The following is a 27,785-nucleotide window of genomic DNA, read 5'->3' as shown; positions in this document are numbered from 1 at the left end:
GTTTTTCCCACTTAAGCAAGAAATAAGGAACCAAGGCTTTTATATGCTGCCCACCATTTTCTTCCCAACAGGCATCTGTACCCATCATCAGAGTACAGATGTCCAAGAGATACCAAAACTCTCAGGCATGTGAGGCTCTCTTGGTGGTAAAGAGGCTCCAGCTGCTCAAAGGCAATTGTATGAAGTTCAAAGCTAACAGCTCTTAGCAACAGAGCACACAGAAGCCGGAGAATGGGTGCACAACTTTGGTAAAGGGTGATGAGAGGGGATCTGAGAGCCACACTAATGGTATCCGCAATGTGCTAGACTGAATGTCTTCTTCACTAATGTCTACATGTGATTGGGGTTATGCGCTCTTTTGAATTATCCATGTCATTTCTGTGATATGGGTCCTCGCGGTACAGTGGAATCTTCTTCTTTCTCTTTTTCCTTCAAAAGAAAGTTATTTTGGTGTAGGAAAAAAGCCATTTTTGTTCAAAGTCTTTCTTTTTATAATTACAAAGATAACATTTAAAAAGTCTCTTTAAGACTGGATTATTTATCCTGTGACATCTCTTGGTGGAAATAAATCCCATAAATTCTCTTCTTGCCTTGTAGGATGGCATTTCCTCTATTTGACTTGAGTCTACCACTTCCATACTGTGGAGGATTCTTGGCGCAAGTTTACTGGGGTTTGGGGATCCATTTCACGTTCACTTTGTCTGCAGAGAATCACTTTGGAAGCCCATGGACTTCAGGCACGGTCACTTTTATCTTGCACCGTGAAGAGCTCTAATCTGCCCGATCTCTCCCCAAATTGCAGCCTTTCATTAATTCCCCTGATTAGTTCAGCTGCTCTGCTCCAGCTCAATGTATTTGTTTTCTTTGAGGGACAGTGATCAGTATGATACTTGGTGTCCCAGGCATGGATTCACACCACAGCTTTGCATTAGCCCCTTCTGTTTTGTTTTTTGAATGCTATTCTAGATGTTTTTTAAAATATTTTGTTTTTTTTTAAGGTTTTATTTATTTATTTTTAGAGGGAAGGGAAGGGAGGGAAAGAAACATAATGTATGGTTGCCTCTCATGCACCCCCTGCTGGGGACCTGGCGAGCATTCCAGGCATGTGCCCTGACTGGGAATCAAACCAGCAACCCTTTGGTTGGCAGGCCAGCACTCAATCCACTGAGCCACCCAGCAAGGGCATGTTTTCTAATATCTTTTTGGGTTGAGTTACACCATGAAGTTGTTTCCAGTATTCAATCTACAGTGATTACCTTTCCTTACCTGTAGTTGATTATATCTATAGTATCTAGGTAGAGTGTGGAGTATTGTTTTTTTTTTTTTAAATCCTCACCTGAGATATGTTTAATGATTTGAGAGAGAGAGAGAGAGAGATGTCAGAGAGAAACATCAATCAGTCACCTCCCATATGCACCCCAACCAGGGATCTAGGTATGTGTCCTGACCAGGAATCAAACCTGCAACCTTTATGGCTCCAATGAACTGAGCCACCCAACAAGTGTTGGAGTACCATTGTTTCTTAATGACTAATTTCATCTTAACATGCTCAGAGTAAACATTATTTCTACTTTTCTGCTGGCACACACAGGAAACATTTCTGAAGTCTCTCACTATTGGCTTAGTACTCGGAATTGCCATAAACTTTACTTTCTTCTCTAAATCTTGCAGACTCCCATTTTTAGATCACTTTTGCATACGCTGAAGAAGACAGTGCCAACATAGTTTTTATGGCGATCCTGCTGATCCTTCTATGGAGGGATGCACATTTGTTAGACCTTTTTTGCCCAGTGATAGGTTAATTCTTCACAGGTGGCAAAATAGTTCCAACAACTAGATGGGAAGTCACCTTTTCTCTGCCAAGTACAACTTTTTGGGAAGTGGTTTGGTGCTCCTTTGAGAAGGTTTTGAGAATTTTAAACATGTCCCTTTTGCTGATGCCTTATTTTCCATAGGGTTATGTGAGATTTACTAGGGGTATTTGTTCTAGAGTAGAGAAAGCATGGGTTTGGGGGTCATGCCAGCCTAGGAGGTACCAAAAGCACTCTGCTAATGGCAGAGTCATAAGGAGGCTGAAAATGGTCAAGATGGACCAGGCACCACATTTAATGATAGGCCAGAAGGTGAAGGGATTAGCCAAAGAGTGTATATGCATAACTCTTGGACACAGACAACAGTGTGGTGATGGCCAGAGGGAAGAGGGAGTCGGGGCTGAGAGAAAGAGAGCAAAGGGGGGAAAACAGGGACATCTGCAATAGTGTCAATAATAAAAACAAAGAAAAAAAGATATGAGCAAGTCTAGAAAAAGTTAGAGAAAAATGGCCTATCCCAAACTGATCATAAGAGCTCATTCTTCCGAAAGGTGATGAGTGATGCTTCTCTGGAACCGCAGGCCACTGCTGATTGCAAAAGGGAAGCCGCCTCTGAGGTAGAGACTTCCCCAGCCATCTGGTTGTTCCGCACCACTACACAAAGTCTAGAGTTCCACCCTTTTAGGGTACAGAACAGTCTGTCCCCGGTACAGTCTTGGAAACCTGAGCAAAGGCTACTCTAGACTGCCTACGAGACCGAGATATCATTAGCCTCATCTAGCCTCTTATGCTGCTAGGGTTCCAGTCTTCATCTACTTCATCTGCCTCGGAACTCTGGAAAACTTATTCCCACCATGCTTCCTTTAGCTATCATCTATTCCTGCAACGGGAGCTGTTCTGGTCAACTGTCCTCCCCTATGCTACTTGCCCACATATGGTGCTGGGCTCTCTGCCCACTGAATTTTCCCCTAATTTCTCCCTTTCCTCCCTTTCTCCAGAGCCTTCTTGCTCTCCCTTATGACTGGACACAAACTCCACTGCTTTCTCCTACTTGCATAAGCCCACTTTCATAGTTTCTTGCCTTAACCAAAACCCATTTTGCAGGAAGACACTACCTCCTTGTAATCTTCTCAGATAAAATTGTACATTCTTGTACATCCACCATTGTGGCTCCCATAAACAATGTTTACATTCTCATTGATACTCTCTGCTCCTTCCAAATCACTGCTTTTTCTTCTAGTGCAAAGAGCACTTTCTCCTCTGAGTTTCAGGTCATCCCGATCAGAGTCTTCTTGCCAATATCTGTATTGACAAACATAGAAACACCTATCTTCGAGAGGCTTGACCTCAATTCCAACATATTCTAGAATCCATTCTCATAGCCACCTCTAGATCTTAGTCATTAACCTAAAATTTTCCACCTTTTAATTCTGAATGGCAATTTACCATTCTCTGACCACACTGTCTTATCATCACTACCTGTAGAATTCTTAGTTCTTTTTTGTTTTAAAGATTTTATTTTATTTATTTTAAGAGGGGAAGGGAAGGAGAGAGGGAGAGAAATATCAATGTATGGTTGCCTCTCGTGCATCCCCTGATGGGAACCGGCCTGCGACCCAGGCATGGGCCCTGACTGGGAATTGAACTGCAATGTTTTGGTTCGCAGGCCCACGCTCAATCCACTGAGCTACACCGGCCAGCGCAGATTCTTAGTTCTCAATGCACTTGGTGCTCAGGTTAGACCTCTAGTCCTTTGACCATTTTTCCCCCTAGGTACTTACCAACAATATACCTTTATTTCCTTCTCCCTTCATCATAGTTCTCATAAGGCATAACTGTAGGAATACTTGCAAACATCTTCAAAAAGCCCAGTCCCCCTTCTTTCTGCCGTACTGACACTGCAATGCTTCCCTCCTCGATTAATACAAATATTTGTTTTTCCTGATATGGACTGCTGCATCTTGACAGAAAACAGACAACCTAACTATGCAAATTGGTGGCCCTAAGCAATTCTTTGACAGTACTGAGTCAGTGACTTCCCTGAGTAGTGATTACAAAACTTTAGAGTAGTTCTCCTTATCTAAGGTTTCACTTTCTGAGGTTTTAGTTATCTGTAGTCAATGGCATCTAAAAAAAATTAAATGAAAAATACCAGAAATAATTCATATGTTTTGAATTGAGCTCTGTACTGAGTAGCATGATGAAATCTTGCACCATTCTACTCTGTCCCACCCAGGATGTGAATTATCCCTTTGTCCACTGTGTCCATGCTACACACCCTCCCACCATTGGTCACTTAGTAGCTCTCTCAGTTATCACAGAGCTTGTGTTCAAGTATCCTCTACAGTAGCCTAATGCTACTATGTCACAATCCCTGCATCATTCATCTCACTTCATCTCATCACGTAGGCACTGTATCACCTCATATCGTCACAAGATGGGTGAGTACGGTACAATGAAATTTAGAGAGAGAAAGAGAAAAGAGAGAGAGGAGAGAGATCATTCACAGAACTTTTATTACAGTTATAATGGTTCTATTTCATTATTAGTCATTGTTGTTAATCTCTTACTGTTACTAATTTATAAATTAAACTTTATCACAAGTATGTATGTCTAGGAAAAAAACATAGTATATATAAGGATTCAATACTATTACCAGTTTCAGGCATTCACTGGGGGATCTTGGGAAAGTATCCTCCACAGATGAGTGACTACTGACTCTTCTTCTCAAAGCCCTACGTCATCAACACCCCCGCCCGCCTGTACAACATTTCTCTCCCTCTTCCCTAGTAAATGCTTTACCTTGATACTCCTCTACTCTTAAATCACTGTGATTGGCTTTGGCAGTCACCACTGAAGTGATTATTCTCTAGCTAAAGTCACCAGTGACACCCCAAAGGTCAAATTGAATGGACTCTTCTAAACATTTACCCAGGTGGACTCATATCTTGCACTTGAAACTACTGACTCCTCCACTTCCAGTGTTGTACTCTGGACTTCTCTTTTCTCTCTACTTGTCTCCCCCAGCAAGCCCACCCTCTTCCATAGCTTTAACTCATAGTTATATTCTTGATCCTCGGACCCATATCTCTAGTCCAGCTCTTCCTACTTAGCTCCAGAGCTTTATACGCAAAAGAGCCTTCTTCATGGTGCTCCTGGCATTTCCAAGTGGACCTCAACATCAACCCAACCACAACCGAATCTCCTACCCAAACCCCTATTCTTCCTCTTTCCTGGTTCTCTATATCAGTAAGTGATATCACCTTTTAGACTAAGCCAGAAAGCTTGTGGTGACCTTTAGCTCCTCCATCTTAAATCCTTATCCACTTCACTCCAACCACCTTCTGCACCATCGGACTTCTGTCCAGGTCCTTCTGATTTTACCTCTCTTATAGCTCACCGCCTCTACCCATACTGCTACTGCATTAGCTAATGTCCTCTCACCTTCCATCTCAACTCATTTTATGGATCCTTACAGTTTTGCTAAAACATATACCACATTATGGAACTACCCAAGCATGGAGTGTAAGTCCTCCAAGATCTAGGCTCTTATCTCTCTCTTCATACCCATCTGTTCTGCTTCCTGCCTCCTGCCTTTCACCCTACAGTCACCCATATTCAATTATCTGCTGTGCCTGGAACTTGCCATGCTAACTCTCAGTTTGAAGTGCCATTGTTCTCCTTCATACCCCTCTTCTCCTTTCTGCCTAGCAAATGTCTGCTCATATTTCAGGGCTCAGCTCAACCTTCTCATTCTTTGCAGGGTTTCATCTATCATGTCCCTAGTCTCACCCCAGAAGTACTGACTACTTTCATTTTGGGGGCTCCATCTACACCTAACACTGTCAACATTGGGTTGACTCTCCTGGACGGCAAACTCCTTGAAGATGGCATCTCTGTCATGTTCATCTCCGTATCTCTGGGTTCAGCTCATAGTAGGAAGAAAATAACTGTCTACTGAATGAAGAATAAACAAATTAAAAATGGAGGCCAACCTGTGAGCAAAGGTTAAAAGAATATTATGATAGTGAAACAAATGTTGATCACAACGGCATACAAAATCGCCACAAAGGCCTGTCAGGCTCTGCCATTTGTGAAGCCACCAAGCCTCATCTGCATCAGTAAACAAGTCAGGTAGGTATTCCTTAGAATATAAACTGACTTTCAGGGACAGAAGATGGGGGTGGTGTCTCATATTGGCTTGCTTCCTTAGCAATTTGTGAAAACAAAACCCAGCAAAACAATTCACCCCTTTTTCAAAAGTTGGCACTGTCTCAAGTGTTTCTCTTCCAAAATACTTTCTCTGGCCAGGCAACACTCCCCACTCGATAGCTGTTAGGCATTAGTATGCTCTGAATCCTTTATAGAAGGTCAGTCCTGAATACCAAACAGATGCAGAGCCCTGGAGTTTCACAACTGAAGTGCATAACAATAGCCATCTTCTTTGTTCGCGCTGTTCTAAGTTTCACCACAAACAGGCATATTTTAGACATTGGCCTTGAGTGATTCCAATTTCCACACCTGGAGTGAGGAACATGATTTGAGGCAGAAAAGTAATGCAGGAGAGGGTTTTAGCTTTATATGCTCATACACGCTCCTTGTTTTCCAACAACAACAACACTTTAAATCCAGTCAACCTCATAGAGACAGCAAGGGTACAACAGAGTGAGGATTTTTTTTTTAATAGCAAAAGTTTTGTACTAATTAATGAAGTAGAGCAGAACCAAACCGAAACAACTAAAAAAACCCTCACTCCAGATTACCTATTTTTTTCAGATGGATAGCCCTAGGCAGCAAAAGAGAAGAAAAAAATTGACCCAGGCATTATGTAGATTGGCTAGTTAATTTAGTGGAAACAGCCAAATAATATGAAGTTGTTATGGTAGAAAGTAGTGCTTTCACATTACTACCCAAACTTGTAAAAATACTCAGAGAGGCAGAAAGAAGGACTAAATTTAGACCCTGATTTAATGCATTCAAGAGCATGATTCATCTTCCCCTTGTCCTGGTATGGCCTAGGGAATCATACCACAGGCAACGCAGGAGCACCCTGTAAATAAAGAGTCGTCTCATTCATTCAGAGGCTCAAGGAGGCCAGGGACACCCCATTTTTTCTGCCAACAATGGTATGCTTCCAGGTACCCCACACACCAAAACAGAACCAGGTTTCTCAGCTGGCGAAAGGCCATCAAATTTCAGCTTTGTCCCGGCCTTGGCCTGAATGTGCTGGAAATTTATTTTGCTGCTCCCTTCTCAGAGTGGCTTTCCACCCCCCTCAGGCTCCAGTTGGATCCCGAGCAGCTCCCACTTTAACGAGATGCCCAAACGAATGTCATCATTTGGTAGCAACGCATTGAGCAACCTGCAGTCCAAGTCGCCTCACAGAGGCCCATGGGGTGGGGTTTGCAGAGTTAGTATTTGATACAACAAACACCTGAGATAATTATGAGCCATTTGAAAACAAAACAAAACAAAATGAAAACCAACCAACCAACCAACGAGCAACGGCCAGTTCAATTCCCAGGAGTCCATCAGGTGCTGGACACAGTGTCCAGGCAGAGCTGACACTGCTGTCCCCACCCCAGTTTCACTACCTGCTGCTTCCAACCAGGTGTCTGCACTCACTTCTGCTCCCACCACCAGAGCAAATATTTCAGCCTGTGCGCCTAACTGAGATTAAAGCCAGACTATCATTCGTGTTAACTCAATGTGGTTTAGAGGTTAAAAACACCTGTCATTTTGCGAGTATACAGTGACTCCATTCTTTTTTTCTCTCTTCCTTTTAGTCTGGAAGCAAATTTGGAAAGTACCCTTATAAGTCTTATTCTAGCTTTTTTGGCCTTATTGATAGTCTCTGGGTTTAGGAGAAATTACAAAAAGAAAGTGTATGTTTAAAAAAAATCTGTTGTTCAGTATCATTATGTCCCAAAGCGAGGGCATTAGAGCTGTCCCCCCTTCTGAGGTGTAAGATAGATGTTAAAAACCCAACCCTAGAACCCCATATATCCACCGACATTCTTCCCGATCAGGAAAGATTATTTTGGCAATTATGAGATGGGTTCAGCAATTTTGCAGTTGAAAACAAAAAGATAGAGAGCGCGTGCATTATGTTAGAAATGAGTTGCTCTGCAGTGTGTGTGAATGAGCAGCACTTGGAGCAGCCCACGGGGCACATCACAGCGTGGGCTTGGTAGACCCTGGGCAGGTGTGGGTCCAGGCGGATATGAGATCCCATCAGCCTGAACACATGCTTCACAAACCAGCCTGGCCACGGCACAGAAAAGAGGCAAGACACTGCAGGCCAGCATAAAGATTTGTACCTTTCTCAAAGAGCTTGGTACTTGGGTCTCCGGGGCAGTTCTGAATGACTGACCAGGTGGGGCCATTACCCAATCCCCCTTGAGCCCCCCCCTCCCGCCAGTGCCATCACATGAAAATCAAAACATTTAGAGGATAAGAATAGTCAATGACCTTGGCCAAATGTGGTGACATATTTGGGGGCATCCTTCTATACCCATTTGAGAAAGGACAAATATTCTTTAGCACTCTAGACAGAAAACTGGCTGATTTAGCTTAGAACAGTGGCTACCACTGTAGCCAATTTCAGAACATCCAAAAGGAAGTGGTTGGGGGAAGGTGTCATGAAGGTCGCATCCAAGGCTGGGTCAGTTACGTACTGGGATCAGGGGTAGAACATTATCCTCACACACACAGAGCACCGCAGGGCTAGTTAACAATGTGGGAAATCTGTTTTCATACTTCACTCATGCAGAACACCTCTCTTCTTTCCCTGGGGGGTTTTCAAGTTCTAAACTACAATCAGCCCTTCTTTTAGAATAACAATGATAGATCCTCTTACTCAGCCAGATGGTGGTGTTTGTTGCACTAGGCTGGGTTCATAGTACAACATCAATAAATGGCCACTTGTAGAGGGACAGACAGAATCCCATTCATAAAACACACCTACACCTTCCTCTTTCTCCCAACCCAAATGTTACATCATTAAAACACCCATGGGTGCTTAAACTCATTTGGGGGAAAAAATTAGAAAAGGCAAAATAATGTAAGTGGCAAAGCAATTTCTTGGGGGAAAATAGTACATTTAGTTTCTGGGAATGATCATTGGTAGGCGTTTTAAGTGTCGTTTTTGTCTCAAGGAACCATTTGAGAGGAGGGTTCCTAAAGAGCTTCCCCCCACCCCTACCCCCCGGTTCCCACAAAGCCGTCTTGGTGAAGGCTGTACATTGTCAACTGAAGACACTTCATCTGGGAGAGGGAGTTAAAATTCTTCCTGAGTGAGCTGGCTAAGTCTTGTGAAATGAGTGTTTGTTCCAATTAGGTGCTCCAAGAAGCCTTCTTGCCTCAGATAACTCATTTGGGATGGAACAGATATTTGTTCAAAATTCACCATGGAAGGGAAAACAACGTAGTGGCATGTGCTGTTTCCAGTGGACACGTGCTCTTCCCGGGCCTGCAGGACTCACAGTCCGGTGCTCTGTTCTTACTTGTCTGCTCTCAGTCCTACCTGGGCCTGGTGGGGATGTTAGAGGAAGCTGACTAGTCTCTGCTCCTGCTCTTAATAAACTCTACTACCTGGTTATGTAACCCTAATTCATGTCCACAGTCCAGGGCTCAGATGGCTGGCCTGTCAGCAAAAAATGTCTGAAAAATGTTAATTCAACAAGGTTGGAGGGATGTTATTTCTAGAGCTGAAGTCCTCAGGGAAAATGAGAAATGGTTGCTCTTGGGATTCAACTCCTCCACACTGAAAGATATTCCTTTCCTGATGCTTTCTTCCCAAACAACTTCCTGGTGCCTGGTATGCCCTGACATTTGGTCCAAATAAAATTCTGGAACCGATTTCTAGGCTACAACTATCTTCACACTCTATACAACAAGAGTGTTTATTATAGAAAGTCAGTATCTATTAGGGCTTGAAACGTTAGGGGCCTGCTGCTGCGGTTGCTCACTCCCCACGCTGAATCACTTCATTATATAGATACTATTTTATTTTTGGCATTTACAGCAAGCAACTCAGTTTATAACCTAGGGCATTTTCCATACTTCCAGGCAATGAATACTAGCTTCTTTTGAGTCCCCAAAGCACATAATTTAAGACAGTGGGAAAGGGAGCCGGAGAATAGCTTCCAGCGCAAGGAAAACACCATGCAGATGTTGGCCCTCACTCTTGAATTCTGATGGTGAAATTGAGAATCGTTTATTTGTTCTGAAGTCAAACCCAAGGAATTTATTTTTTTACAGACTGGGGTAGGGGTGGGGCATAATGATGTAATATATTACTAATATTGAAATAGTCAACACATGGCCCTAAGGGTTTAAATCTCTAGAGAATTTCAATCTTGTTAAAGGGTTTGTTTCTTGATCAGATTTGGCATACCAGATGTTGATTCATGTCACAGGAAAGACGTACCTGGGGAAACACCGGAGGACCGCTTTGCTACTGAAATTGCATATCCACTTTCTGTAATTGTTTTTTGTTCCTTCAAGATAGCAAGCTAGGAATTGGTCCTCTATCTCGAGCCATTTATTGAGAACAAACAAATGAACTTGGAAAAGACATGACCCAATTGAAGTTAAATACCTGACTTTGGTGTATGAGAATCATAAACTTGCTTACGGTCTATCTGGTCCGCAAACACTTCCCCATAAATCATCCAATAGGGCATGTAGAAGATGTTCTTGGCCAATTTCCATGATGGCTCCTCATTGGGAAAGAGAATGGCTTGCCTGGCAACCCCAAAACTCATCAGCACCACCAGCATAATGATGACAAAGTACATCATGTCTATCATCTGGAAGGGTGGGGAAGCAGAGGGAGAAACAAAAGAAAACTCATATGATTGAGTGTCTCAATGACAAGGACATTGATGGAAACCTCTGCAGGAGGTTCATGTTTGATAACGCTCATAATGGATGTTTAGATAGGGAGCTGTGTCCTGATAAGAGGATGCTTGGTCTATTGAAACCAATGTCCAAGCAATCTTATTAGTAATTCAAAAATCATTTTAAAAAACCTCAAACATATGCCCAGTGGAACCCCTTCACTTTCCATTGTTGTCTGTGGGCCCTGGTCAAGACAAGACTTGGGAGTCAAATATTGTAAACACTGGAGTTTGGGTATCTGTACAAATTTAGTACTAACTTTTTCTCTGTTCCTGGGGAGGCAAATTCCCTTCTTGGGTCTCTTTCTTCTTAACAAAATTGGAATTGGGTTAGTTGAACTATTTCAAGAACTATTGCAATGCCATAAATTCTCTAAGTTCTGAATAGCTCATGAGGAGGTGGAAAGCTCAAGAAAACAATCATTTGTAAACACAGCATGGACAACCAACATCCAGCCCATGCCTTGTTACCCGCGTGGCCCTGCTCACTGCGAGGCGTTCTACCACCAGCCAGTCTCACGAAGAGCCACTCTATCTGCCCTTTCGTCTCCTGCAGCACATCCTATCCATGATGAGGGGCGTTTGCGCTCGTAGGCATTAGAATCAGGGAGTCCGCTCCTGTGCCTGCTGCTGAAAGGTTGGATTGTCATCCAGACACGTTTTCAAAATTCTCTTGACTGTAGTCAAGTACAACGTCTTCTCCTGTGCCTCTCTTTTTTTTTGCTTGTTTTCATGACCCATGTTCTTTGGAGTCTGTTTCTTATATGACAGATGACTTTGTTTTTATCACCAAAAATAGATGTGGATGTAATAACTATAATTTTACCTGGTCCGAACCCATTGCCTTCTTCTTTTATAAACCATTCCCATCCATTTTGGACACAGAGGTAGGGGTCTTTTCCTGGCTAGGGTGATCACGGCACCTCACCCTCTGGCAACGGCAGTGATAGGAGGTAAGCATGTTATATAAGAATCCAATGAGGACCTCTCTTTGGATACTTTTCAACTGAAGCCGGGAAAGAGATACTCCCTCTATCTCTCTGTAATGGTGTTAATTCAGAGTGTCTGAGGCTCCGTGGCCCAATACGGATCAGAGTGAATGAAGCAGATATTTGAGAGAGAGAGAGAGAGAGAGAGAGAGAGAGAGAGAGAGCGCAAGCGAGCGCATGTCCTGACAGTGGTTGACAGCCTGACTGCAGTAGCCAGTAAGGTCAGTTGCACCAGGCCCAGCTATAAATCAGTGCATCACTCCTGGGCTTAAGCCAGTTGGAGATTAGTTTCTGTCCTGTGTATCAGACCATCTAATACAGAAGACTATCTCTTGGATTCCAAACTTCCTGAAGGACTGTTCATCCACAAAGAAGGACCATTGATAGTCTTATCAATGATAATAAAGACTTTCAATGAAATACATTACAAGGTGCCTGTTATTGGAATTTAAATATTTCAGTCTTTCTGTCTGCATTAGGATACTGGCTCAGTATATTTTAGGTCCGTTTATTAACTTTTGTGGTAACTTCAAAATCCATCTCTCAAGGACTGTATGACTTTGAAATGAAATAAGAATCTCTCAAAATGTGATATTAAATTCATATTTGTCACTGTCTTTAAAATATATGCACCAGTTAATTAGTTATTCCTTTCACAAGTTAGTGGCCTCAAACTCTCATGATGAGCAAGCCAGCTGTGTTGAAACAGTTTTATGGGAGATACAGGTTGGCTTCTCATCTCTGCTTTCTTTTTTTATTTTGTGAAATCCTTCCATTATTTATTTACCAAAAGTTCTACCAATGAAGGAACACTAATGGACTTTCACGTTATATTTATTTAGATTGACTCAAAGGTGGTTGGGGAGAGGAAGGTGTGTCCTCAGGGGAATCAGGGGCCAGTCTGACCCGAGAAAACTCGGCCAGTAAATACAGCAACTGTTCTAATTTCTCAGGACAGTTTTCATTCGCATTGATTGTGACATTTGTCCAAAGGGTCAAAACAATCAAGGAGAAGAAACATTTTTCCCAAACACTCAATTTCATATATTTCAAAGACATCTGCTTCCATTCGAATACCAAAATCCGATAGAGTGGAGTGCAGAAATAGAACATTATTAGTGAGGACTGGGGCGGGCCACATATGCTTTTAAAGCTAAATTGTCCAGCTGGTTCATTAGTAAGAGACCTGATTCTGTCTCATTCTTACAAAAATTCTTCATGGTGTTTTAGAGAGGAGCACATGCACTGTAGCAGTTAAGCATGTGCTCTCAGGTGTCCCCTACCTGAGATTTTTCACCTTGGCTCTATTAGGAAAAACACCTAGGTGGTCTTAATCTTGTGGGCTTTTTTTTCATTTTTGAAATGGCAGTAATAACAACAATAATAATAATGCATATTGCTTTGTAAGGATTAAATGAGATAAAATATGAAATGCTTGATGTGGGTAGTTTTCAGTAAATATTAATATATTATTACCATGGGGGTTGGAAGTAGGGCAGGCTGTGGAGTCCAATAGACAGGAGTTTGAATCCTGCTTTTCTCCCTTGCCCAGTTTCAGTTTATTCTATTGTTAAATGAAGACACTAAAACCTGTTTCATGGGGTTGTAATGATGATGTCTGACATGCTGTTTGGCACATTATAAATGACAGCTATTCTTATTGTTGCTCTTATTCTGCATTATATAGTGAGCTGTGCATAGGCTTAGAGAATGCCACCGAGAAGCGGTACCCTGGATTTAAAGATCAATCGGAATCATACTTGATCAGTATTGTATTCAGGTATCTTTGCAGCTGTCTGTCCCTAGACTACAGGGCACAGTTTACTTGTCAGTTTTTAGTACTGAACAGGGGCTTTCTAATGTTGAGGGACTTTGAGTGCAATCACATCTGGGCATATTTTGTTGGGCTTCCAGCCTGGCAATCCATCTGGCTTCCTGATAAATTCTATAGACATGTTGTACCTACCTTCTGCATCAGTGACTCAGTTATTGAACTAATTATCTTAACAGCCCCAATGAGAACAAAGCCTCCAAACACACTCATTTTCAACTAATCCTTGGCTGATAAGTGAAGTCATTCATATGTTAGAAGGTAGAGTAAATGCCGTACGTCTCTCTTGCTCGCTGCATAGTAAGGTTTAATTCTAATAAAAACTGGGGATAATTATGCCATCATTAAAATGATAGATGTGGGTTTTAAAATAATCTTGCTGCTTTAGTTTGCCTTTAGTAATTTCAACTATTTAAATGCTACCCAATCTTTTTAAAATAATATATTTGGTTTGTATGGGTCCTCTAAAGTTTTATTTATTGAAATAAAATAAGGTAACAATCAATTAGAATAAAACAGCTAATCAGATTATGTAATCACCTAATGCAGTGGTTCTCAGCACAGGGCAATTTTGTACCCCTTACCCCGACCCTGGCACATATGGCAATATCTGGAGACATTTGTGTGTGTGTGTGTGTGTGTGTGTGCACTACTGGCATCTAGTGGGTGGATGACGCTGCTAAGCATCCTATAATGCACAGGATAGCCACCCAGAGCAATGAATTTTATTGCCCAAAATATCAACAGTGTCAAGATTGAGAAAACTTGACCTAATTTTGCAACTGATACAGTTCTTCACTTTCATTGGGTCCATGTAAGAATCCATTTGAGAATCTCATGGAAGCTTCTCCTCCGTGTTCAGAAAATTGATATACCCACACATTTTTATGTATAACTTGGCTGGAGGGTTCACAGATCCTGTCTTTTATTTTTTATTTTTTTACAGATAGTAAAAGTATTTATCATTATTTTTTAAGTTTACTTTATTTATTTTTTTATTTAATTCTTGTTCAAGTACAGTTTTCTGTCTTATATTCCCAGCCCTGCCCCCCCGCCCACCAGTGCTCCCCATCTCCCTCCCATTTCCACCTCCCACCTTAGTTATTGTCCATGTGTCCTTTATACTTGTTCATGTGAGTCCATCCCCTTTTCCCCTGTGATTCTCTCCCCTCTCCCTTCTGGTCCCTGTCAACCTGTTCCATATTTGAGTGTCTTTTGTCATATTTTGCTTGCTTGTTTGTTTTGTTGTTTAGATTCCTGTTAAAGGTGAGATCATATGGTATTTGTCTTTCACTGCCTGGCTTATTTTGCTCAGCATAATGCTTTCCAGTTCCATCTGCGATGTTGCAAAGGGTAGAAGCTCCTTCTTCCTTTCTGCTGCATAGAATTCCATTGTGTAAATGTACCATAGCTTTTTGATCCAGTCATTTACCGATGGGCATCTAGGTTGCTTCCAACTCTTGGCTATCGTAAATTGTGCTGCTATGAACATAGGGGTGCATAGGTTCTTTTGGATTGGTGCTTCAGGGTTCTTAGGATATACTCCTAACAGTGAAATTGCTGGGTCAAAAGGCACGTTCATTTTTAGTTTTCTTAGAAAATTCCATACTGTTTTCCATAGTGGTTGTACCAGTCTTCCACTATTAGGGGTATATCCTAAGAACCCTGAAACACCAATCCAAAAGAACCTATGCACCCCTATGTTCATAGCAGCACAATTTACGATAGCCAAGAGTTGGAAGCAACCTAGATGCCCATCGGTAAATGACTGGATCAAAAAGCTATGGTACATTTACACAATGGAATTCTATGCAGCAGAAAGGAAGANGTTTCATTTTTTTGCATGTAGCTGTCCAGTTCTCCCAACACCATTTGTTGAAAAGGCTGTCTTTACTCCATTTTATGTTATTGCCCCCTCTGTCAAATATTAATTGATTGTAGAGATTTGGGTTTATTTCTGGGCTCTCTGTTCTATTCCATTGGTCTATGTGCCTGTTTTTATGCCAGTACCAGGCTGTTTTGATTACAGTGGCCTTGTAATACAGTTTGATATCAGGTATTGTGATCCCTCCTACTTTGTTCTTCTTTCTCAAAATTGCAGCTGCTATTTGGGGTCTTTTATGGTTCCATATAAATTTTTGAAGTGTTTGTTCTATGTCTGTGAAATATGCCATTGGTACTTTAATAGGTATTGCATTGAATCTGTAAATTGCTTTGGGTAGTATGGACATTTTGATGATATTAATTCTTCCAATCCATGAACACGGTATATGTTTCCATTTGTTTGTGTCTTCCTTGATTTCTTTCTTCAGTGTTGTGTACTTTTCTGCATATAGGTCTTTTACCTCCTTGATTAGGTTTATTCTCAGATATTTTATTTTTGTTTTTGCTATATCGAACGGGATTTTTTTCTTGATTTCTGCTTCTGCTGTTTCATTGTTGGTATACAAAAATGCCTTTGATTTCTGGATATTGACTTTGTATCCCGCTGTTTTGCCAAATTCATTTATTAGTTGGAGCAGTTTTTTGGTAGAGTCTATAGGATTTTCCATGTACACTATCATGTCATTTGCAAACAATGCCAGTTTTGTTTCCTCCTTTCCCATTTGGATGCCTTTTATTTCCTTTTCTTCTCTGATTGCTGTGGCTAGAACTTCCAATACGATATTGAATAGAAGTGGTGAAAGTGGACAACCTTGTCTTATTCCTGATCTTAGTGGAAAAGATTTTAGTTTTTGCCCATTGAGTATGATGTTGGCTGTAGGTCTTTCATATATGGCCTTTATTATATTGAGGAATGCTCCCTCTATTTTCATTTTTCTGAGTACCTTTATCATAAATGGGTATTATACCTTATCAAAAGCTTTTTCTGTGTCTATTGATATGATCATGTGTTTTTTGTCTTTGCTTTTGTTTGTGTGATGTATTATGTTTACTGATTTACGAATATTGAACCATCCTTGAATCCCTGGGATGAATCCCACTTGGTCGTGGTGTATGATCTTTTTGATGTATTGTTGGATGTGATTTGCCAATATTTTATTGAGGATTTTAGCATCTATGTTCATCAGCAATATTGGCCTAAAGTTTTCTTTCTTGTGTCTCTATCTGGCTTTGGAATTAGGGTGATGCTGGCTTCATAAAAAGAGTTTGGGAGTTTTCCTTCATTTTGGATTTTTTGTAATAGTCTGTGAAGAATAGGGGTTAGCTCTTCCTTAAAAGCTTTTTAGAATTCTCCTGTGAAACCATCTGGTCCAGGGCTTTTGTGTGATGGGAGTTTTTTGATTACTTCTTCAATTTCATCTGCTGTTATTGGCCTGTTCAAGTTTTCTTCTTCTTTTTCATTGAGTTTTGGAAGATTCTATTTTTCTAGAAATTTGTCCATTTCACCTAGGTTTTCAAATTTCTTGGAGATCCTGTCTTTTAAATGTCTTCCATAGACTCTAAGTTGAGACTCTCTACTTTTACACATAGGAATTTTCACCACAATTTCAAATTTATTATTAAAGTCCAAAGAAGACTATATTATAGGCAGTACAAGAGAGTAAGATGATTTTTTCCCTAAACCCATTTGAACTGGGATTTGGTTTTGGAATTCAGTCTAACTCAAGCTTATTTAATTCAAGTTTTTCCTCTCTAGAATAGGTTTGGGATATTTTCCCTAAATAATACTGGCATTATAAATAGCAAGCTTTTGTACAAAAGCATTAGGAATAGAGCAGAATAATTATGCTCACCATTTTCTCCCCTTATCATTGCATTTTAGCAAACATAATATAAACATAATAACAGATATAATTTATTAACTACCTACTATAAGTCAGACACTACTGGCTATTTAACATGTCATTTTTATCATCACAACATCCTTACAAGATATGCATATCTTGCATATCTTGCATTTATCCTACTTAAGAAAGGAATAAGTTGAGTTTCAAAGAGGTTAAATGAATGGCTAAAGGTCCCATAATTCTGTCCTTTTGGATTCAAGTTCTCCCTCTCTTTGCACACACTTGTCAGGGCTTTTGTAGCAGTCTTGGTTCTTCAAGATTCATTTTAGTAGAGTCACACACACTCACACACTAGTAATAAATACTGATTTGTTGACTGAAAGGTGAGCAACAGTAACATACATAGTAAAACTTGAAGGAGAATGATGAAGAACATCTACTGATAAATTATTGGTTTCAAATGGAAGTGGTACAGAAGTTATTAACAAAGCAGTTTTTCAATAAGAGGTGTTTGCCATTGTAGGATGGATCACTTGGTTTTTCCATGAATGTCTGATAAAGGTGAGGTAGAGGATACATTCATAAAAGTGGAAGAACTGATTGAAAAAGAACAGCCGAGCCTCTGACTCTTCATCTTGTGAGTTTGGGGAGGGAGTCAATTTGGTTGGGCACCCCCCAGTCCACACTAGTGCTGTCTCCTAGGGCTCGGTCCTTGTGGAGGAAGTCTGCCAGTATTGACAAGGAGCATTGGAACAAGTCCACAGCTATGTTGGAGAAGCATATTAGTTTGCCACTTGGGATTCCTTTTTTAAAGAATAAGATAAGTAGGGCATCATTCTGGAACCTAGTTTTTAACAGACATCTTTTTCTTGTAGTGTAACAAAGCGAATGATATATTGATAGAAATTAATTCAAGAACAACCTAATAACTGAACTCAAATAAACTATGTTTTTCTTTCCTTTGTGTAGAGAAAGGCATTTTCCTAGCACTTTGTTAAAAAAAAAAAGCCATGTTAAAAATCTGTTAAATATTTGGAGTGGAGACTTCTTCAAGATCCAGCAAAAATACAATCTCCATGTGAAGCCTTCCCTGACTTACTTTCTCTTTGCTGTGTTCCTGTGGTACTTCATATACACGTCAATTACCGCACTCTCATACTGTATGATAATTATTTCTCTTTCTCTCATCTCCAGTCTATGAAATGAGCACCTTTATATTCCCAACTCCTAGTCCGGTGCTTGGCACAAAGTATATGATCTTTATATATATTTTTAGTAAGAAAATGGATGAGTGATGGCTAATTGTCCAGTTATATAGAGAGTGGTAGTCAAACTTCAGAACATTCAAAGGGAATTAAAAAATAAAACAGGGCCCCTTCACTTAGACCTTGATGGCCAGCCCAAGCCAATGATCTCCCTCCTATTGTTTCCATTCCTCCTCTAAGAACTTGTCACGTGACATCAGAGAACCCTGCTTACCATTTTTCCAATCATCATTACGTAAGGGCCCAAGTACTTGTTCACGCCGAAGATGTCTAATAGACGGATGTACCAATAAATGATGTTCACACAATAGATGACCCTGCCATCACTCCTGAAGGGCTGGTCTTGGAGACGGAGGATCATGCCAACAGAGAACAGAAGGATGGCAATGAGGTCTGTGACATTCCAGTACTCCTGCAGCCAGACCTTTACTTTTTGCAGTAACTTCCCTGGCTCTGACATCAGAATCTAAAAGGCAGGAAAGAGAGGGGGGTTAGTTAGGATTTCCGTCTATATTCTTAGCCAAGTTGGAAAGTGCTTGGTCTGTTAGTTGACATGGGCCACTTGTTTGGTCTGTCTGTGTCTACTTGAGTACTTGCATGCTGTAAATGTACAACTGAGCAAAACTCGGGCCACATCCAGATGCAAATATTCCACAGGCAGCTATAAGTAATAAGTTTGATCTTTCGGGTTGCCTTATAATTCTGAGACACAAATTAGGGCTTTCCTATGAAATCATTGATCTCTAATACCCTGTGAATCTCTGCAATCCTCCTCCATCTCGGGAAACAGCACCACATACTGAGTTAACCAGACCACTAACTTGGGAGGACTCCTTTATTCTTCTCTTTCACAACCAGATCCTCTGCAGCAACGTGTCCCATCCCCTCTATTTCTAAATACAACCGAATCCAACCACTTCTCACCACCTCCACTGCTGTCACGCTGTTCTAAGCCCCATCACACCTCCCAGGTGAGGGCAATGGACTCTTCACTGGTCCCCCTGCTGCCATTGTTGCCTGCCCCGGCCCCATCCATTCTCAGAGCAACACGCAGAGTCCTTAAAACTTCAGCCATGCTCTGGGGGTGGACTGCACAGTTGTATGTGTAGGTAAAAACCCATCAAGCTGTATGTACCCTTATGAGTTGTGTATTTCCTTACAAGTAAATTATAACTTAATTTTAAAAAGAGAGTGATTGAGAGGTATATGAACAAGAACAATAAAAACCAAAGCAAGTTATGGTAATTGAATGTGTCAATCAATCTTTTAATAGCTTTCATTACAGAGAAAGATCCAAACTCCTTATCGTGGCTTCATTTGATGTCCCACCATACTCTTTGCATTCCCCTGCCTCTGAAGCCATGGAGGTCTGTCTGCTCATGAGCATGACAAATCCATCCTATGCTCAGGACCTCTGCACTTGTTCCTTCTGTTGGGCATTTTTTTCCTTCCAGGTTTTTACATGTTTGGCTTCTTCTCATACTCAGGGTCTCCATTCACATTTCTCCTTCTTAGGAAGACCTTCCTTGAATACTCTATGTGCAGCAGTTTTCAAGGCCAAGTCACTCTTTAATTTGCTTCCCTGTTTCATCTTTGGAAGATTTTTCTCTCTATATGAAATCAACTTCTGTGTGCTTGCACAGTATATGTGTGTCTGTCTGTCTATCTATCTATCTATACCTATCTATCTATCATCTCCTTCCACTAGACTGTAAACTAGCAGGGCAGGCCCTGTTCCCCAGAGCCTGTCACATAATACTCAGTAACTATTTGTTGACTGACTGATTGTTGTATAGACATCTCACAGCAATTCTCCAGTCCCTTAACTGCTGGGAGGGCTCTGACTCACCTTACTCTATAGGTGCCTTTTTGTTCATACACGCTGTGTGAAATGCTGTTACACAGCGGGAGTTGCCACCCACTGGGTACCACAGCCTCCCCCAGGACATGAGAAGCCAGGGAAGCCGGCCCACTGAGGCTATGCAGCAGGGCTACTTGCATGAATCATTTTCATTTATCCCCAAGACCTCCCTCTCTTGGAGCTGTGACCCACCCCTTTCCCAACTCAGGACTTCTCAAAGGAAAGAGAAAAGACTGGGGACAGTTCTAATGTGTGTCTATGCATTTGTATTGGCATATCACCCTTTAGGCTTACTTTGGACTGAAATAATACGGAAGGGAGGTCTCAGTAAGTCAGGACTGGAGCTTGGCAGGCTAAGCAAGATATCAGGAGATGCCTGGTAGCCTCTCCTCTAAGCCAAGGCTCTTTGGCCCTTAGCATGCCTTAGACTCGTGTAGAGAGCCAGTAAACCACAGAAGGCCGGGCCCCATCCCCGAGTTTCTGCTTTAGCTTGCCTGGCCTAGGTAGGCTTGAGGATTTACATTTCTAGCGAATTCCCAGGTCACCCTGGTAACCACAGAACCACTGCCCCATCCATCAGGGATTTCTGCAGCAGCTGGGGCCCTGATGGCTTCTCCCCACTGCACCCCACTCCATCTGTATCCCAGCTATGCAGAAATCTGTGTGCACACGTCGGGGGTGGCAAGGACTGAGACCCTTAGAAGTTTTCTAACCTCTTGCCCACACTCTCCTAAAACTGTTAAACACAGAGGTTTAAAGTATTATTTTTTCAATAGTGAAAATATGCTTGTGAAATCTCAACATACAAAAAGAGTTAAATGCTAAAGGGCTGGAGTAAGAAATCAAGTGCCCACCCTCCACCCCTCTCACTTCTCCTACCAGCTCGAGCACCTCTTAGGGCCCTGGGCTTGGACGAGCGCCCCTGTGTGGAACCCACCGTGGGAGTGAAAAGAGAGGGACCAGTCAGGTTTAAGACCCAGTTCCCCTTTCTGGCTGTGGGATACCAAAAAAGGGCTCACCCCCTGAGTCTCACTTCCCATATTAGCAAGGCCGGGAGGTCATAGCAGCCACAGCCTTTACCTCCGAGAGTCCTGGGGAGAACGGCCCAAGTGAGAGAACGTCTCCCAGTGCATGCTGTAAACTGTTCCGTGCTATTAAGGGATTACAGCAGCTTGTTTGGGTGACTACGTGCAGAAGTATGTGATTCTGGGAATGGGAGGGCAGCATGTGAAACCACAACATCCCTCCTCAGAAGCCTACAAATTTTCCATGTTTCCAGGATCTTGTGACTGGGATCTTGGGGGCCTGCGTGCTGACTGTGAGAAGGCACGAAGGTGAGGCCTATGGAGTCTCCACTCCCTTGGCAGTGGAGCGTTTCTTTAATGGGTTCTGGGCCACAGGGCAGGGGCGAGGGAGCTGCCTCCCCAGGCTGAAGAGGAAAAGGTCAGATGCTAAAGTGGTCAGCGCCTCCCTCCTCACAGCTTCCTCAGAAGCAAGGACTCTTCCGCTGACTCCCTGCTGACCCCAGCCTCTAGGCTCTCTCTGCTATTACATGCTACCTCAGGAGAAATGGATATCCAGGCCCTGAGGTTCCTGGCAGCCCGCCTGCTTGGCAGCCTCTTCCAGAACAGTCTGTGGAGTACAGACTGCTCCCTGTCTTCTTCCAGTCTAGTCCCTGGAGAGATTCCAATCTCCCTGCTCAAGTCTTTCCTTTTTCTGCTTATCGTGGGGACAAAATATGCATCTGGGTGTTAAATCACCAGAGAGTGAGCTGACACTTCGCAGCAACAGCGTTCTTAGCAGGAGCAGGCCTCAGTTCTCAGAGAGGTGCGTAAAGACCAAAGCAAATTTATGGCTGATTTCAATTTACAAATGGGAAGTCCACAAACTGGTCAGGAAGTAGAAGGCACTGTCGACTGGTTAGAATGAGGCAAGAAGGCAAGGCTTCTTTTTGTTTTTAAATAAATCTAGCCCCTTATAAAATGGGAGCAGGGTACCAGCAACCAAACTCTCAGGATGGGGGTATGTTGTTTAGAATTCAAACATCCCCAAAGCAGTTTAAAAATCCAAGAGAAAGAGCTTGAAATACATAGAGAGAGGTTGGCAAAAGCAGGTTTATAGTTGTTCATATAGAAAATAATATAATGTTAATAAATAATATAAGAATAAAGTCTGTCTTTTGCATACAAAGGCATATAATAGTTACCATGTCTTTCTTAAGGAGAACTTTCTAGAGCTAAAACCTAAGATAGTAAGGGCTTTTTAACCTGTTTTAGTGTGAAGACAAGGCTGAATTTGTGGATTTGTAGGAATCTTTTTCCTGTGGAGTCTCATATCACTCTCCCACTCACTGCAGTAGAGAGAGTAGGGTGGTTCAGGAGCTCTAGAGAGTGCAGCAGACTTGACGGGCAGCAGTTCTTCCAGAAACGGCCTCTGCTGCAGACTGTCGTTTCAGGGGGAAATGCAGAGGAATCGTCAGACCGCACAAGGCTCCGGAAGGCTCCGGAAGGGGCGTCTGTGGAGTGCATTCAACAGGGTGGCAGAGCCCCCTGGCGGACAGTTGCTTGACTGCATTCAGTTTGGTGGCTGACTCTGCTGGCCTCTGAGGCTAGCAATGACTTCAAGTGTCATGCAGGGGTGGTATTATGATGGCTGTTACTCAGTGGGGGTGGGGGAGAAGAGAGAGAGAGACACGCCCTCAACCCGAAGGATGAGCAATATGCTCAGTTCATCCCGGTGATGCCCAGGGCTAGTGGAAAGGCTGGTGCCAAGCCAGTGCATAATAAACATTGAGCAGAGAGTGAATGAAAGCACAGCTCCCCCTTGGAGCTGCTGAGTGCATTGGAGAATCACAGGTATTGCTGGACCCTGTCCAAAGAGACCCAGAGTGAGGGGTTTGCAATGGGAGTTAAAAGTGGAAAAATTTAAAGATGAAAAAAGTGGAAAATGCAGAGTCATATTTCGAGGAATGAGTTAAAAAGTTGTAAACAGTGTTTTATAAACAACTTGAAGGTTTCCTGGGGCAAGAGCTCTGTTAGCAGAAAATAGACTAAACCCTAAGCACTCATGGAGTGACACGACCCTGTAAACACACTGCGAAGCCACCTCGGGTTTGTCAGCAGCCTTCAAGGCCACATTTGCGTGGTTGCATTAGGGAACATTTTCACTAATGGTTCGGATCAAAGTGGATCTCGAGGGTCTCACTCTCCCTCCCCCTCCATGCACAAATTAACTAGCGGCTGTCTTTCTCTCCAGGTCTCTTTTATGAAAGTGGTTACCTCTCTCATCTTTTCTATCCCCAGGGTGAAAATGTAGGAAATGACGATCCATTCCTGGGTGGAAGGCCAGCGCTCCATCTTCACTAACACGATATAGTTGAAGAGCATCAGGTATCCGATGTACGCCAGCTGTAAGGAAACACAATACAGTGCGCTGGCTGCAAAGGCCTGGGAGCCCTGCCCTGGGGCAAGGCCCCCCGGGCCGCAGGGCACAAACAAGGTCAGAAAGCAGAACTCGGAACTCACCACGAAATGAACTCCAAAGCTCTAAACTGGCAAAAGGATAGAATTAGACTGTAATATTTGAAATAATTTGATATACAAGCTCCCTTCTGACTCTTATACTTGTGTCCAGGCCCCAGTACTTTGCTTGCACCCAGGTGTCATGATGCATTGTTTTGTTTTGCATCAATCCAGTCTCTCACGTCTTCCTGGCTAAAGAGGGAACCTCTTCTCGCAGGGGCTGCTCTTGCTCATGCAGGAGCCTCAGGTTCTTGAACTAGGGCAGCACAGAGGATTTTTGCCTGACGGATGCCAGGTGGATTAAATGTCAGTAAGAAAGAAAAGAAGACGCTTGCTATACTTGTAACATTGGTCAAACCAACATAAAAATAGCCCAGACTTTATCTGGAAGCCCCATTTTAATTCTCTTCTGACTTAATGTCTTTTTTCTCTCTTCTGCCTTAATATGCTTGGTCTGACAGTACCCTGGCAGGGCTTCACCTATTACCCACTGCACCACCTTGCTATCTTATTCAACTTGGCACGTTCCTTCCTGGTTTCTGCTTCTTTGAAACAAAACCAGAGAAAACCAAGCAATTTATGGGAAGAAATGGCTGACTGTGTGGCCATTGTGTGTGGCTGGCTGTAGTCTGGAGTGGGGTTTAATCTTCATGAAACTCCAGCCCCAGAGGCTGAACCCCATTGGAACTGGCTGAATCTTTTGCTGAGTGTCTCTGGAAAACGCAGGGCTGGGGTTTGGTGACTGTCACTGGAGAATTCAGTTATGTCTAAGGTGAGTGGAGTGAGGAGGGCTGGTGAGGTTCTCGCATAAGGGCTCAGGAGCCTCTGGAGGAAAAGCTCACCTAGGGAAAATGGCATGTAATTTAAACCTTATCTAGGCAAGTTGAGTAAGGCACTAGCTGGCTTTAGGGGCCTCAGGCACTGTGAGTAGGAACTAAGAGTGAGTTTATTCAAATCTTCTGTGCTCTTTGGAGCCTGCAACACAAACAGGACACAGGGGATTGAGGCCTTGAGGGTTCTGGAGACACACCTTGACTCTGGGGCCCTGGGGACGGCTTAGCAGGTGGAGCAGACACACTGTGGCTGGGAGAGGGAAACCAGCAGCCTAGAGCTAGAGAAATGCTCATCTTCTTTCTCTTCTTTCCTCCCTCTCTTCCTTCCTTCCTTCTTCTGTAAATGCATAGATTCTTAATATGAGTCAAAGTTATTTTCTGAGACCTTAATATGCTGATGCATTTACAGACACAACCATGTAATTTCTCATCTCTTGAAGGGTGAACATTTAAGTGGGAGTTCATGAGATCACAGACAAGCAGGAGAGCAGTTATGTAGATGCTGGAGGGAGGGTGGAAGGGCTGGTTCTCCACCTGAGGGGTTTGCTCTGGTACACGGCCCCCTCAGGGACTCTCATTACAATCCCTGCCTCAGTTCCTACTCCTCCTCTTCAGGGTCATTAGCGCATCACGAAAACCTCACCTGAAGAGTGTACTGTACCTGAAATCATTGTAAGATGCTGTTTAAAAGGAAATTTGGTTCTCATGGTTCCTGTTTACCGTTATATACTAGCATTCACCCTATAGTCCCGGCACATATGGTAGTTTACAAAACACAAAGAGAGATCTTCAGTGGTCAAACTCTAAAATACACGCTCAGCCTCCTTCTGACCTGAAATCCTTCTCCCTTTCTGGGTGCTGCCTTCTCTTTGTTGGATCCTATTCTACTGCTTGTAGGTGAAAGGAATCTTGTCACCTGCCCCGGTTTTTATCATTTCGCCCAATTCATTGCAAAACATTCTAAAGCATTATCCTCTCTTGTCACAGGTAGGCCCAGTGACACACACACATGCACACGCACACGCACATGCACATGCACACACACACCCTTTCGGAATCCCTGAATATTCGTACAGGCCTACGATCTGAGATGTTGCGGGTTCCGTTCCAGACTGCTGCAAGAAAGTGAGGGTCACAATAAAGTGAGTCCTAATCTTTTTTCTGAGGGAGGGGTCTTACCTCCAGTTTGTCAAAGACACAGCTTCTGTGAAGCACAGTAGAGCTAAGCATAAGAAAACAAGGTGCGCCTGTAACTCCTCCGACCTGCTTGTGCCCTTTGAATACAGGTCTGATGTATGTGGTGGAAGGAATGGTGTTTGGTGAAAGGAACTTGGGTTTAAATCCATCTCAAGTATTTGCTGGCTTTTGTGTATTTCACTGCACCTGCTGGGATCTCCATTCTGTGAAATGGAGGTGATTGCTATTTTTTTTAAAGATTTTATTTATTTATATTTAGAGGGGAAGGGAGGGAGAGAAGGAGAGAAATATCAATGTATGTTTGCCTCTCGTGAGTCCCCTGCTGGTAACTGGCCTGCAACCCAGGCATGTGCCCTGACTGGGAATCGAACCGCGATCGTGTGGTTTGCAGCGGAGGTGATTGCTAGTGACCTTAGAGAGCTTTGGGAAGGATGGGGGTGTTGGTGAGGGGATGTGTATTTATCTCCCGACACTGGAGAAGTCCAATGAATGGTGGCTAACAATATTATTTGCCTTTTTTTGTCAAGGGACTTTTATTCATCTTGTCTTCTCTTGCCTCATCTGTGCTTCCTTTTGATCCCCTGATAACTACTCCCACCTCTTTTTTTCTTGTAAAAACTGCCCTCATTATTGTTTCTGCTTCTCCCATGATCATTGTTTAACTCCTGCCTGTTCTTTAAATCACACTTACCCTACATTGCTTTTCTTCCCATATTGAGCCATGATATGATATGATATAATATAATATAATATTTTGTGACAACTCTCAAAATATGGACTTCCACAGATGGGGCTTTAACCACGTTTGGATGGCACAACAGAGGCGGGGCCGCTGTGTTGGGAGCAACCTATCGCAGAACTTGCTGACATTCCTGGGGCTCGGCTGTAGGTTACCTTGGCGTGATGTACTTGCTTGGTGTGTATGCGTATTCACACACATAGATATTCTGTGAGCTTTAACAAGCTGGATGTAGAATGTCAAAGCTTTGAAAAGAAATATAACCTTATGATTCTTATTTAAGTCAGTGGGAATCCTGTAAGAATTTGTACTTCATATGCTTATATATTCCTTTTACAAATTTTGCATTAACCAAGATCCATGACTCCTCAGCTCTGAAATGCAAGCACCAAAGCCTACAGTTGCTTGTGGGTCCCTGGTGGGGCTGTGGTATTCCTTACTGCCTTTTCCTGCTGCCCCTAGAGCGTGGAGGGTGGCACGTGGTGGTAGCAGAAGAAGGAGTCTGTCCCTGCTGACCAGAGCACACACCCTGCCCTCTGACCTGGTGCCACTTCACACCTTGAACTTGCATCCTCTCCAGCTGGGGTACTTGAAATGAGCCCTCATCACAAACACGGCCTGGGAGCCAGTGATATCCCTGCCTCCTTTCCTCTTGCAACAGAAGAGCACCCAACCTGCTCCTCTGGAAACGTGCTACGACATAGAAGTGAGGTTATGTGCAAGTGAGGCGTGTCCTACTTTCATAACCTTGAGAGTGTGGAAGGGGATTCTTTTGGAAATAAGAGTGGGCAACACTTTTCTAGAGAAGAATACAGCCAAAAGCAAATGGCACCTTTGATCTGCAGCTAAATTTTATGGTGCTTCATCTCTGGAGAGCTGAAAGGCTGGCCCTCTCCATCTCTGTTTACTTCCTTGAGGTTGGGCTTTGTCCATACATGAACATGGATTTCTGCAAACCTTGTAAACACCCTCAAACATGACTGGAGCATCCAGTCTGATGGGCTTTCTGAGGCTGATCCAGCCCGCCCTGCAGCAGGGAGCAGGTACACGCTCCCCACTTTTCAGAGACGCAGCTTCACCACCTGCTGCCCAGGATACAAGGAG

At 42.8% G+C, this 27,785-nt stretch overlaps 1 protein-coding gene across 1 annotated transcript in view; it reads right to left on the bottom strand.

The window, feature by feature from the left end:
* The window catches only part of LOC118997820 (transient receptor potential cation channel subfamily M member 3), a 90,188-nt gene that overhangs the window by 51,243 nt on the left and 11,160 nt on the right, over positions 1-27,785 (bottom strand). The window contains exons 4-6 of the mRNA XM_037061680.1: positions 23,670-23,798; positions 18,745-18,996; positions 10,450-10,624 (exon numbers count right to left, since the gene is read on the bottom strand). Coding sequence (XP_036917575.1) covers positions 10,450-10,624; positions 18,745-18,996; positions 23,670-23,798 — 556 coding nt within the window. The remainder of the gene's footprint in view (positions 1-10,449; positions 10,625-18,744; positions 18,997-23,669; positions 23,799-27,785) is intronic.

This window comes from Sturnira hondurensis, unplaced genomic scaffold (genome assembly GCF_014824575.4).
Source record: "Sturnira hondurensis isolate 20B ecotype Veracruz unplaced genomic scaffold, ASM1482457v3 Scaffold0013515, whole genome shotgun sequence".
In the NCBI taxonomy this organism is placed as follows: Eukaryota; Metazoa; Chordata; class Mammalia; order Chiroptera; family Phyllostomidae; genus Sturnira; species Sturnira hondurensis.
The sequence above is the reverse complement of the archived record's forward strand: the minus strand, read 5'-3'. Positions and strand labels throughout refer to the sequence as shown.